Source organism: Meriones unguiculatus, chromosome 21 (genome assembly GCF_030254825.1).
Source record: "Meriones unguiculatus strain TT.TT164.6M chromosome 21, Bangor_MerUng_6.1, whole genome shotgun sequence".
Classification (NCBI taxonomy): Eukaryota; Metazoa; Chordata; class Mammalia; order Rodentia; family Muridae; genus Meriones; species Meriones unguiculatus.
The window spans coordinates 50,994,974-51,009,651 of NC_083368.1; the positions used below are offsets into that span (position 1 = coordinate 50,994,974).

Sequence of the window (14,678 nt, forward strand, 5' to 3'; positions counted from 1 at the left end):
CACATACCAAATTTTAAAAGAATGTAAATGTCCTAATATATGCGAACAGTGGATCAAAGAAAAAAGGAGCATCCAATGGTATTCATTTTGAAATCACAGAGAATCCAAAATCCCAGGAATGCTGGCTCAAACCCACTTTGGCTTTCTCATTTTCCATTTTCCCCAACAACAATCACCTAATTACTTTTCCAAGAGTTTCCTCTGTCTCCTACTTTCTTTAAAAATATTTTTTTCAGAGTGACTACTCTACATTTCTTTTTGCAATTGCTGTGGGAGTGATATCCATTTTGAGCACTGCTTTTCTGCCATTAGATATTTCTCTGTTGAGAATTCTCTGTTTAACTCTGTACGCCATTCTTAATTGGATTATTTTGTTTGTTGGTGATACTTTCCTGAGTTCTTTATATATTTTGGAGATTAGCCCTTTGTCCGATGTAGAGTTGATGAAGATCTTTTCCCAATCTGTAGGCTGCTACTTTGTCCTATTGACAGTGTCCCTTTAATCAAAATAGAATCATATCACTTTACCTTCTCCCTTATATCCCTTAGCCCATTCCATGTCCTCTTCATTCTAAAGTTCTTCAATTATTACTATTACACACGCACACACATACAACCTGCTGAGTGTGCTTTTCTTGTTTCTGTGTATAAGGCTTTCAGGGCTGATCACTCTTTACTGGAAAACTAGGAAGGGAGCTAACCCTGGGAGAGGTAAAGTTTTCATCTCCCAGCAATCATTGGTTGCCTGCATTGTTTTTTTATTTTTATTTTTTTAATTTTCCTTTGTTCACATTAATGTGTCCATTGATATTGTCATTGCAGCCATTTCTAGGAGCCTGTTTCACAACCAACTTCCTGGTATTCTGGCTCTTAAAATCTTTCTGCCTCCTCTTCTGTGATGTTCCCTGAACCATAGCAGCACAACCATGTGGCTGTTTGCAAATTGTGGTGATATCAGTTCCTATAAATCCTGACAGCTTTTCTCCCCAGTCCTTCCCTTTTTATGTCACCTAGGTACCCCACATAGGCCTTCATCTCATGATCCTCTCCTCTGCTTCCCAGGCTCTGGGATTCTGTCATGTGCCAGCTCACTCAGCATTTCATGTTTGATAGCAAACAAAAAGCGATGATATGAGACACCCTCATCTTGTTCTTGATTTCTAGGGGAAGTTTTCATTAAGTTACCCTTAAAGCAATCATTACTATAGGCTTTTAAAAATAATCTTTGACAGAAGAGGGATTTCTTTTTTTTTTTTTAATACCATGGACTGGAATGCTTTGTTTTGTTTTGTTTTGTTTTGTTTTTTTCAGAAGACATGGCTGATATCTTTTGAAGTAACTGTAGATGTCTTCATCTTTTTTATCTGAATTTTTTTCAGCACTGTGTTGTAAGACATCTAACAACCTATCAAGTATATTTAAGACAATTTGTGGTATACTCAATATATATATATATATATATATATATATATAAATACATCTAACAGTCTTAAATTTCAATTCTAAATCATTTATTAAAGTAAGAACGAGTCCTTGTTTCATAGCAGATTTGATAACTAAGTGCCACTGTTGGAATTCCAGCTGAGATGTGTATTATTACTTCACAGGGAAGCAGGCTGCCTTGGATCCATTCATCCTGAAGAACCTTCTGCCAAACTCCACTGACAAATATTACATTTACAACGGCTCATTGACATCTCCTCCCTGCACAGACACCGTTGAATGGATCATTTTTAAGGATACAGTTAGCATCTCTGAAAGCCAGGTAATCTCGGAGGTTCACATAATGAAGTAATTTGAAGCTAATGCGGAAGCATTGTTTTGTAGGTTTGCTGCAGAGTATCATTTTGAAGCATTTACTGAAGCTTTTGAAGCAGATGTGTTAAATGAGTTGGTCTTTTTTCCAGCTGGCTGTATTTTGTGAAGTTCTCACAATGCAACAGTCTGGCTATGTCATGTTGATGGATTACTTACAAAACAATTTCCGAGAACAACAGTACAAGTTTTCCAGGCAGGTGTTTTCCTCATATACGGGAAAGGAAGAGATTCATGAAGCAGGTATGTATTGAAATATTATTTTTCTGTGCCCTTCAAAGACTCAGTATAGATGGTTGTTTTGGTGTGGTGGAAACCACGCAAAAATTACAGTTTTTGAAACGTTTAAATTAACTTTTGTAGCTTTAGGCAGGCAATGTAGCGTCCCTGAATTGTAGTTTCTATATCTACAAATGAGAATTTGAAAAATCCATTCTTCCTATATGAAAAAACAAAATAAGAGCTGGGAAATGGTAGCAAGTTTTCCAAGTCACACAACAATAAGCAGGATAGCCACATAAACACTCCAAGTTCACCTTACAGTAGCTGCTGGACTGAAAGCTGTAAGAGAAAAGGGAATGAGAGGCTGAGGTGGTCAGATACTAGGGTGTCATGTCTGGTAAGGGTGATCAAGGGTTTGAGCTAGAGATGAAAACATAAACTGAACCTCAGATGAGATCATGGTACACACACCTGTGTTGCCAGTTCCAAGAGGAAAAAAAATCAAGCATGTAATAGGTATTGACAACATTATACTGAATTACTATTAATAAACAAAAACATTCTCGGTTTCCTTCTTTGGAGGAAAATAACTTTGTCATAGCCAACCAATAGAAAACATGGTGGGTGTTTGGGTTCCCTGCATATGTTCTGTGCCTTTTGTGGCTGAAACAGGAGTCAAAAACCATGGCAAAGCCGGAGGACACAAACAGAGGTCTCTCCATCTTGTTACTTTCTGTTTGTACCAGACTGTAGTAATCCATGAAGAAATAGTTGAAGTACCCTTCGTTGTGAGAAGTTAAGATTTTCCAAACTACATTCTCTTCTTTGATCTCTGCCTTGCACTTTTTTGTCATGAATTTTTGTCATGAATGATATTAATTTAATAATCAATTTCTTTTAAATTAATCTTTAATGTTCATGCTTTTATTGCTTTAATATAATATTTAGAATTGTTTGCTCTCCAACAAAAAAATATGACAGCGGTTTTCAAATAACTATAGTATGACAGTAGCATTTAAATTAAAATTGGATTCCTGGCAAAAGTGATTTCGGATAGTCATAACAAATTGTTTAATAGTTTTTTATACTGAATAATAGATAATTGGTTAGAAAAATAAAAATGAACCTAAACCACTTCCTCTTGAAAAATACAGTAGACAAAACAGCCAAATAAAAATATGATTGCTTTTTCCATTAGACTTTAAAATCACATTTTATCACATTTAGATCCTCAGTTCTTTAAGGATAAGATTGTAGTCGGTCACTTAATGTAGGACATGGTTTGTGCACATGGATACTGATGCCAACCCTTCTTCAGCAAGGCCTCTCTCACCCTAAACTCGACGCCGTCCTCTGAAGCAGGGACACCCATTTCCACAGGGCACATTGAAGGTGTTTTCTCCAAGCAGCGTGTTCCTCCGCACTGCCTTCACACTCTTGCCCACTCTTGTTCTCTGAAACTCAAGCAAGACAAGCCCTCCACTCAGAAAGACCATCTCTTACAGGACCCTTACCCCCACTGTGTCTGAATCTGTCCCAGGCACGGGAGTACCCTCAGGTGGCACCAGAACCAGGAAGTTCAAGGTAAATCATGCTCATGTGGACTCGGCGCACATGCCCGAGCAGATGCTTCCCAGTAGCAACCAGACTACGCAGTGCCTGTGTGCACGGCTCTCACACTGCCCTCCAAACCTGTGCTGACAGTGGCTGCACACTTTATCTCTTTGCATCTATTCTGAGCTAAACGGAAGCTTCAATTCACTGAATAGTCACTGCGCGTCTGAAGGAGTCGACTTCCACGTAATAAAAGCGTAATGCTGACATATAGACACGCTCTGAGCTGTGCAGTGTGCAGCCCATGTGCAGCTCCGAATTAGTGTAGGGCGGCAGAGTGTCCAAAATTAAGTTTCAGGCTTAACTTGTTAATTGTAACAATCAGCTACACAACAGTAGCTGCCAACTGTTGTGTAACACCACCTTGCCTTGAACCAAAGAGGGTTGGCCTTAAGCCTCCCATCAACCAGTTTGTGACTCTGGCCAAAACCATTTTCATGGCTTACGGTTTGGGAAGCTGACACTGAGTGATTTGCCCCAGTTTACATAGCAAGACAGGGGCGATATCAGTATTTGAACTCAGGCATCTCTGACTTTAAAGCCTTCCAAAGCAATTTCTACTTTGCGTAACACTTTGAAAGAAATATAATTTTGTAAGAAAAATCAGTGACCTTAAAAACACAAACCTTTAAGAAGTATTGATCTTTTGGGGTCTCGTTGACTCTATGGTCCATCAGAGACAGGACAGTCTCCACACTGCTTGCTCTTCGAGTTACAATACTTCACAGGTAGGTGAAGAGCTTCTCAAGGAAGGCAGCCAGGTCTCCAGTGGTGCGTGTGGGCCTCAATCTTACTCCTGTCAGCTGCGCGTGTGCATTGTCACACTATGCCACAGCTCTGTGGTAGCATTGCTATCACTGTCAGAGTAAGAATTATCACATATTTGTGATTTTGTTCCAAAATAATTAAAAAGCAGAACTGACGAGGAAAGGGACGCTGTTGAAAATAGATTCATTCATATAAATTGGAGGGATGCAAATTTTAAATAATGAATTCTACAATACAATAGAAATTGTACATCCACAGCCTCTTTCGGCAGCGCACTTGTTCATAGGTACGCTTCTCCCAGCATTCCTCAGGGACAGGCCACTTCTCATCCACACACATCTTAGACAGTTACTCGGTGGGGGTTAGAGCGTTATAATGTCCTCAGCTTAAGCAACGGCAGCTGGGAGCCAGTACTAGCTTTTACTATAGTTTGTGTCTTTGAGATTGGAGATGTGGTCCTCTGGTCATTTGACCTCCCCCTTGTCCTGTCTCCCTGGTGGGGTCTCAGCTCCTTCCTTCATCCTACTGTAGTTCTCGGGTTCTTTACAGTAGAAGAATTACCTTTGATCAAGTACAGAAGATCATCCTACCCTCTCCCATACCCACCTCCTCAGCTTTACATGCTCTAAGGGCTCCTGTTTGCCAAGATGAAAGAGGAGATAATGAACACCTTTTTAAATTTTTCCTTTCTTTTTCATTTTCTTTTCTTTCTTTCTTTTTTAAATAAAATGTATTTATAGTTTATAATTCCATAATTTATATTTTTTAAATTATTTTTTCACTTTTTAAAAATTTATTTATACTTTTTATAAATTACAGTTTATTCACTTTGTATCGCTTCTGTAGCCCATCCCTCATCCCCTCCCAACCCCACCCTCCCTCCCTCATCTTCTCCCATGCCCCTCTCCAAGTCCACTGATAAGGGAGCTCCTCCTCCCCTTCCCTCTGATCCTAATTTATCAGATCTCATCAGGAGTGGCTGTATTGTCCTCCCGTGTGGCCTGGCAAGGCTGCTCCCCCATCAGGGGGAGGTGATCAAAGAGCCAGCCACTGAGTTCATGTCAGAGACAGTCCCTGTTCCCATTGCTAGGGAACCTACTTGGATTCTGAGCTGTCATGGGCTACATCTGTGCAGGAGTTCTAGGTTATCTCCATGCATGGTCCTTGGTTGGAGTATGAGTCTCAGAAAAGACCCTTGTGCCCTGATTTTTTTGGTTCTGTTGCTCTCCTTGTGGAGCTCCTGTTCCTTCCAGGTCTTTCTATCCCCTCCTTCTTTCATAAGATTCCCTGCATGCTGCCCAAAGTTTGGCTATGTGTCTCAGCATCTGCTTTGATACACTGCTGGTAGAGGCCCTCCTTGGTAGGCTAATTTTCTGTTTCCTGTTTTCTCCCTCTTCCAATGTCCATCCCATTTGCCTTTCTTGATGAGGATTCAGCCTGTTACCCAGGTCCTCCTTCTTGCTTAGCTTAAGTGTACAGATTTTAGTATATTTATCCTATATTATATGTCTAATATCCACTCATAAGTGAGTATGTACCGTATATAACAGATCATCTGGAGATATTCCATACCTGATCTCAAGCTATACTACAGAGCAATAATAATAAAAACTTCATGGTACTGACATAGAAACAGAAAGGTGGATCAATGGAATCGAATAGAAGACCCAGAAATAAACCCACACATCTACGGATACTTGATTTTTGACAAAGAAGCCAAAACCATACAATGGAAAAAAGACAGTATCTTCAACAAATGGTGCTGGTCTAACTGGATATCTACATGTAGAAAACTGCATATAGATCCATATTTATCACCCTGCAATAAACTAAAGTTCAAGTGGATCAAAGACCTCAACATAAAGCTGGACACACTGAACCTCTTAGAAGAAAAAGTGGGGAAGAGCCTTGAACTCATTGTCACAAGAGACAACTTCCTGAACAGAACACCAACAGCACAGGCTCTAAGAGCAACAATCAATAAATGGGACCTCATGAAACTGAAAAGCTTCTGTTAAGCAAAGGACACTGTCATCAGAACAAAACAACAGCCTACAGACTGGGAAAGGATCTTCACCAACCCTGTATCTGACAGAGGGCTAATATCCAGTATATATAAAGAACTAAAGAAGTTAAACAGCAAAAAGTCAAGTAACCCAATTTAAAAATGGTGTATAGATGTTTTATAATTTATATTTTATATTTTATAATTTCTTTATAGGTTTAAAACTTTAGTTTATATTTAAAAATGTGTTCTTGAGGTTGCAATGACATCAGCCTATTAGCAAATTCCATTTCTGTCGGTTCTGTCATCTCATCTATGCAGTTAATATTCAGTTGAATGTTATTTAGATCTAATATGAGACATTATCATTAATTCATTTCCTTACTCCACATTTCTTTTTTCCATCCCTGGAAGTGGCCCTTTCTGCTGAATCGTCCTGGTCCTCTACCTGAAGTCAGCCTGTTTTCCATTGCTTCTCAACCATTTATGAACCTGCCTCACTTTCTTGGTAGATTTCCACCTTATGCATCTCACTGTCACCTGTAGCATGGAAGGAAGGACAGCCCCTGTCCTGTAGGTACAGCCTTGTTAGTTTTTGATAAGTGAGAAACCAAAGAGTGAATTAAAGAATAGGTCAAGAGTTTCCTGTCCCTTCGCCTTTGGGGCTACAAAGATCAAGTTGTTCTTGGCAACAGGCACAGAAGGACCAGGCAGCTTTACATTTCCAGACAAGGCAAAACCAAGTTCTTTGAAATTTTTTAAATTCTCAAAGTTCTTCAAAAGAATGCCTAGCATGCAGTTCTGATTCACAATTAAAGACAGTTCCAGAGAAAGATTCTAATTTTAAAAAACAGTATCTGTGTCATAATAATATTTAGAAGTCATTTCCTCGATGACTGAGAAAAAAGGAGAGTGAACATAGTCACTTTCCTCATTTGAACTCTGTCACTATTCAGTTAAAACTATTATTATATTTCACAATAGTCTATATTTAGCATATAATGATAATTATATAGTAATCTTACAGATTCCCATTGTATGACATTTTGCATTTACTTAACTTATAAAAAACATGAGCCACTTGATCTCTACAATTGAGGAGGTGGACTCAAGAAAGAGCCTTTAGAATTGGGACATTTGTTTAAGAGCTGGGACAATTCTTATTCTATCTCAACTGTTTGCATTTCAGTAAGCATTTATTATTATTTCACTTGTTGAGCATATCCCTATGATGTTTCTTTGAAAATGAATGCACCATCTCTTTTTTGGGGGGAGCTGAATTTGACAACAATTGAGGGTAAAATTCAAGTTTCATTTTTTTAAAATCAGTTTTAATCTCAAAATACAGTATTACATGGGTTCTCCCATTAAAGTAGAAAATATGAGTAAGCTCACGGAAGACACTAAAAATTCTTATTAATGTCACCACTCAGTGATGACCACTGAAAACTTTATCCTTTCAGGCTTTCCACTTCAATTAAAAGCATATTATATCTCACAATGGTAGGTATTTTACATAGTGATATTAAATGAATCTCTAATAAAGCATTTTAACTGTTATATAGTATTACACTAATTAGTGAAAATTTATAAAATCTTTTCCTCAGTCTTGAACATTCAAGGTATATTTACATTTCTACCTTTATAAATATCTAACATCATCATTTTGACTAAAACAAAAAAATGATAAAAATACTCAGAACCTTGCTCTTACTAAATGCATTGCAGAATCGCAGAAACATGTATTTTCGACAAAGCATGTGACTCCCTGCTTCCAAGTGCACTCTGAGATTAAAACCCAGGCCATATTTATTTTTACACCTAAAACTACCTCTCAGTATTCATGCCACCAGAAGGTCAATGCACTGTTTTTCCAATGTGATATAAGGCTACCATTTGTTAGAAAGTCAGTACATTTGAGCAAAAAAAAGTAGACATTGTAGATTCTAAGAATCAAAAATTTAATAGAACCATCTGATTGGGAAGGATTTAGCAGAGGTTACCTTTCTAAATTTTATTTATTTATTTTATAAATTACATTTAGTCACTTTGTATCCCTGTTATAGCCACCTCCCTCAACCCCTCCCAATCCCACTCTCCCCTCTCCAAGTCTACTGATAGGGGAGGTCCTCCTCACCTTCCCTCTGATGCTAGCTTATCAGATCTCTTCAGGACTAGCTGCATTGTCTTCCTGTGTGGCCTGGTAAGGCTGCTCCCCCCTCAGGGAGAGGTGATCAAAGAGCCAGACATTGAGTTCATATCAGAGACAGTCCCTGTTCCCATTACTAGGGATCTCACTTGGATACTGAGCTGCCATGGGCTACATCTGTGCAGGGCTTCTAGGTTATCTCCATGAATGGTCCTTGGTTGGAGCATCAGTCTCAGAAAAGACCCCTGGGCCCAGATTTCTTGGTACTGTTGTTCTCCTTGTGGAGCTCCTGTCCCCTCAACGTCTTTCTATCTCCCCCTTCTTTCATAAGATTTCCTGTACTCTGCCCAAAGTTTGGCTATGAGTCTCAGCATCTGCTCTGATACCCTATTGGGTAGAGTCTTCTAGAGGTCCTCTGTGGTAGGCTTTTTTTGTGGTCCCTGTTTTCTCCCTTTTCTTCCCTTTCTGAGTGAGGATTGATCCTCTTACCAGGGTCCTCCTTCTTGCTTAGCTTCTTTAGGTGTACAGATTTTAGTCTGTTTATCCCATAGGGCTTCTTAAAGCATACAAGAAACACAATTTGAGCTTCAAAGACCACAGAGCATTTACTTCCAAACTCAGCACCAGTACTTAGTTACATACGAGTCACAAGTTGTTGATATTAGAAACTACCATGTCTTCACCTATAAAATTAGAGGAATTAAAGTAGTCCCCTCAGAGGGCTGCTGTGACACTCAGAATGAGCTAAACTTTGCCATGCACTACAGTGCTTTAAATGAGTGAACTGCAGAGTCACTGACTGCTATTGTTGTCATGTGTCATATGCATCAAAACAAGAAATCGCAATGAAGAAATGGAGCTCTGCAAAATGCGCATGGTGATTACTTAAAATAACCTGTTATAGAATTATGAGCATACTTCAAGTGTTAGCACTATAATAAATTTAATGTAAACATTTTAAAGCAATAGAATATAGTGTGCTTTTCAAAACATAGAGCATGTTGGGAGTATCTTTGTAGCATAATGTATCTAAACTAGGTAGCATAAGGCAATGGACTGCAAGATATTTTCTACCGTTTCCTGAAATACGTCATTATGAATTAGACATTAGCAAACCTACTTTCGGGAAAGGTGGTAGGTTTAAGTAGTGTTTGTTAACGTCATATGTAGATAGCACTAGCTCTAATTATAGTCAGGAAAGCAAACAAAAACAAAAGATCATTTACTTCTTAGAGGACCATGCATTACAAATTAAACTGCTGATACAGTTGCTCTCAGTCCCTAGAGAAGAGAATCTAGTATATTTGCGTACACTGGTGGCATTTATGACTCCTGTAAGCCCACCTACCTGAATTTTCTTACCTTTCCACAGTCTTAACCATAGTTGATGCAACTCAGAATATGCCCTTTCTCCAGACAAACTTCATGTATTTCAGGACGCACCCTAGAACAAGGAAGGCCACAGGGAACTCAAGCATAGTTGTTCTTGGTTCACAAAGAGATTTGTCACAACCAGGAAAATCACTTGTATTCTCCCCCATTTCCTTTCTGCTATCTTTTCCTTTTTTGTTCTTGTTTTTCCTGCCTTTCCCTTTTGTCCTCAAGATATTCAGCACTTTGCTTATTAATCTTTTGGTTCTTTCTTGGTGTAGTACATGTTGTTTCATACAATATAATAAATAATTACCCATCGCACTTTATGACAGCCAAATGTGACACTATACAACCTTGAGTGGATACACATGACTTTTGATGAGCACAACCCATTTGGTTTAAGTAACAGGTGTTTATTTGTTTCTGGTTTATTGTGCATTTCTCCGTGAATGAAAAGTCTAGAGTTTAGAAACTAAAGACACGTGAAACTTTCTGAATGCCAGTGTTAGAAAGCTAAGGCAGGTTTGGCTAAGGCCAAGGATCTGGCTTGCTTCCTTGTATGTGGACCTATCTGCATTGCCCACATGGCACGCTGGGGTTGGCTACCCAGAGGCTATTTAAGCTGTGGGCTGGCTTTCCCCAGGGTCAGATGATTGTTCAAGGTTCCTGAATAAACTGCATTGAAAAAAAAAAAAGAAGAAGAAAGCTAAGGCAGGGATGAGCTTCCAAGAGGCAGGAGCAACAGTTGCACCTACATACCAGTAGTAACCAGAACCAACCTGGGTGGAAGGTTGGAACTGTTTTTAATCCAGAACACAAATGGCTCCCTGATAAAGGAGATCTGGTAGGGAGCCCCTTTGCCTACATATATATATAACTGTTACTGTTTAAATTATGGTTGGCGTTTATTTGGTGTCTAACTACATACTAAGCTAAAAAGGACTTCTTGATTTTCAATCCAGATAATTGGCTTAGTAGAGTTTATAACTTCCTAATAAAATAATCACACTAATTTTGGAGGCTGGAGAAATGGCTCAGGGGTTAAGAGAACCTACAGCTAACAGTGCTGAATAGGCTTGCAGGGGCCCTGGGTTCAGCTCCCATCAGCAACAGAGGTCTGCTCACAGCCACCTATAATTTCAGCTATAGAGGGGCCACACTCCTTTCTGTATCCCACCATCGCCTGCACTCAATGTGTACAGCTCCACACAGAGACGTACACACTGCACATTCATGTCATCTAAAATAAAAAATAATAACTACACTAATATCGCTAGAACAGCATCGAAGAAAACAAAATATTAGTTCAAATGTAATACTTAGATTATGGTCATTGCCTAATTTTATGTCAAAAGAACAAATTATATCTATGAAATAAATCAATCAGATTGTTATTTAAAAGATCAATGGTTTGACAAGATCACAGTGCATAGATGTAAGTTTGACTTTTCTCTTGAGTACGTTCTAAAGCACATCTATTTTATCCCTTTAAATCCTCTGTTTCAACAATTAAAGAATAAAGCTTTCGCTGATGGTTTATGTTACTAAATTATTATTTATCAATTAACAAAAGAAATGCTTTAAAAATAATGTTTTAATTAAAATTAATCTCAAGGTATATGTGTTTCACAACCCACAGAGGTGAGTTAGATAGTAAGTCATGGGGGAGGGGAGGTCTTCTAGAGAAGAAAAGATATTCTTTTTCCAAAAAGCCATATAGACACCTACTGCTGGAGAAGCCTCCTAAAATATGTACATATCTAAAAGGAGTTTAAATTGGGTTGCCAGATGATGAGGGGGAAGGGTAACAGTACCCAAACCAGACATGGTGTGCAACCAAATAAAAGACCCAAGAATTAAGAATGGCTTACATATTTTTGAGTTGTTCATTAATAGGGCCCAGTAGGAGGTCCAAACATTATGGACAATTGCCATTCGTACGCATTACTCTCCAGAACTTAGTAGTAAGATCCTATTGCTCAAGACACTATGTGCTTAGTGTCTAGGAACATGGAGAAATTTAGCCGTGACTTGGCTGCAAGTGTCACCCTTCCGGCTTGCATTCATGCTGCCTGAAGCTGCTATCCAGGGTACCAGAAGAGAAAAATAAATCCTCTATCTCACCTGCTATGAAGCCTCAGAGCTACAAAAATGAGATGCCTTCAGGATATGCCCATTGGCATAATGGTGACATAAAGATTGCAGGAGTAATCAACTACTTTTTAAGAACTGGACTTAAGGCCCAGTCCACAAGATGGAATTCATACACGCTGTCAACGAGACCAAGAACTTGAGGCTAAAAAAGCCATAAGCCCTAGGGAAAAGTCTACTATTATTCTTCTTCTAAAGAAACATTGCAATAAAACAGCTCCTAATGAAACATGTTCATATGCATAGACCGGTGAATGACTCAACCTGCATTGGATAAACATTCTGTTTTTGCAGTGTATGGTAATTAGCACAGAAACCTACTCATGGTCAAAATATAGAACACAAGAGACTTTGGGATGCTCAGCCTTCAGTGAAATCTGTCACACCCCTTGAGGCTCAAAGATTTAATCAGAAAAGCGGGGAGGAAAGAGTATAAGAGCCAGAGAAATAAGAAAACAGTTTCTTCCACCCACAGCAGAGCAGGTGCACTTGAGAACCCACAGAGACTGTGCCAGTGCACACAAGACCTGCGCAAGTTCAAGCCAGACAAAATCCCAGCACAAAGGAGTAGAAGTAGGCATGAGGTCCCACTTCTAGCCAAGCAGCTATTGCCAACTGATAACTGCTAGGCAAAATAAAGTCAGTTTTCTGCACCCAAGGAAGGTCCTATGCTCAGGAGCCAATACAATTCCACAATTTTTGGAGGAAGAAAACATGACATTGGGTGGTTAGGAAGGTGAAGAGAATCCTCAGAGAGTTGAGAAAGGGGAATGAAGAAATAAAGGGAAAATACACAAGCCCAAACTATCAAAATAACTAATATGACTAGGTTAGTTCAAGTTCATATTATTAGTTAATATTATTAGCTCACATTATTAGTTAATAGTTAATAATATCATAGTTCATATTATTAGTTCATATTATTATATTAGTCACTTATTAATATTACTATATTAGTCATGTTATTTATAAGTAATACAGCTAAGAAATGAGAACCTACTCTCAAGGAAATCTAACTTTCTTTGAAAAGTCTCACTTTATATTAACATAGATGGTTAACATCTGAAACCTCTCCTATTTGTGAGAATAAGAACAAAAAGATGTGGACAAGCTAGGGAAGTTAGATAAGAATCCTTTGGGCCTCGCTCAACAAACCGTTCCTACTTTTCTCAAGACCTTTCTGTTTTGTGTGGTACATTAAATTAATGAATTTTAAAGAGTACATCTTAAAAATGTATACCACTTTAAAGCATCCCTCTTCTCTGAAAAGAGGGATTTGTTTTAAAGGAGAAAAATCTACAAATTATACCGCCAGGAAGCCTCTTTCCCCTACAGGTACACTCCTCTAAAAGGAAGAAGGAGATAATGTTTTCCAATAATAGTTTATGAGCGTCTCTCATTTTGAGATGGTTTGATAGTCTTCTGCCATCTGGTGGAAAAATCACAGAAGTGTCACAGATGGAAACATGATGTAGTCTAAACTTAGAATATATTTTGGGTCTGAATTCACAGTTTTTTCACAATGAAGGAATTTTCCTCTTATTCTTAAAGGAACACCTCACTCTAAGCTCCTTCCCCCAAACAAAAACAACATTACCCGTTTGCAGAAAAAAAAATCTCTAACTCATGTAAATTTATCCATGTACTTATTTAAAGCATATGCTTATATTTTGTGGATAATTAATGTACCACTGCAAACACAGACTTGATCTGCTAAATTTGCTAACAATACTGTGTTGAAGTCAGCCTACTTGTGCCCTCATGTGTTTAAGAGACAAACTAAAAACTAGAACAGACAAAAAAAAATCCCTTTGGGTCACATTCTGAAGCAGCGGCTGGCATATTTTCAGCTGTTTTACCCATGATGATTGGTTAATCTAAGACACCTACATGCTTCCTGGCACAAGACTGTTTCTGATGGGACTGAATTTTTGGCCCAATTTTCACCCAGGAAGATCTTGAGGTTACTTTAAGAAGTTGTGAAAAGTTTTCACAATACTATTTCCATATGAGACAAATATCCTAATTCCATGTAGGTATTTATTTAAACTATTAATGATACCAAAGGGGCATTTCATTACCAGTTCCCCCAAACACCAAATTGATAGTTTTAGTTATGTTACAGCTTTTTAGGGTTGGAATTTTGAATTACTTCAAGGTTTCTCTAAACGCAAAAATGTCTAACTATAGATCATATTTCATATTTGAATTTTTTTCTAATTCCTGAGAATATTTGTTAGGTCTCAAAAGAGACATATATAGATGCCGTAAGTTTGAAAATATCCTATGTACATTGTTTCTACAAATGAATATCCATGCCAAATCCTCTTGAAACCATGTTTTAGGCAATAGCAAAAGAAAAGGAGCTATGGTTCTTGTGATAATTGAGTAGCCTTGAGAGGACAGAAATTTAGCAGAGTATGGTGTTTTCAAGTAAAGACTTTGGAAAGTGACTAGATTGGGTTTGCATGTGGAGCACCTATGACTGGATCTTAGTGCTGTTGTAAGGACAGAGGGATAAACCACGCAGACAGTGAGACATGTATATGCTCATGAAGGATGGCTCATAGTCAAGGGACC

The 14,678-nt window shown here is 38.4% G+C and overlaps 1 protein-coding gene across 5 annotated transcripts in view; it reads left to right on the plus strand.

Annotated features, from left to right (window-relative positions):
- Positions 1-14,678, plus strand: part of Ptprz1 (protein tyrosine phosphatase receptor type Z1) — a 176,399-nt gene that overhangs the window by 94,929 nt on the left and 66,792 nt on the right. For all 5 annotated transcript variants that reach the window (XM_060373873.1, XM_021656742.2, XM_021656743.2 and 2 more), the window contains exons 7-8: positions 1,608-1,765; positions 1,908-2,058. In XM_060373873.1, coding sequence (XP_060229856.1) covers positions 1,608-1,765; positions 1,908-2,058 — 309 coding nt within the window. The remainder of the gene's footprint in view (positions 1-1,607; positions 1,766-1,907; positions 2,059-14,678) is intronic.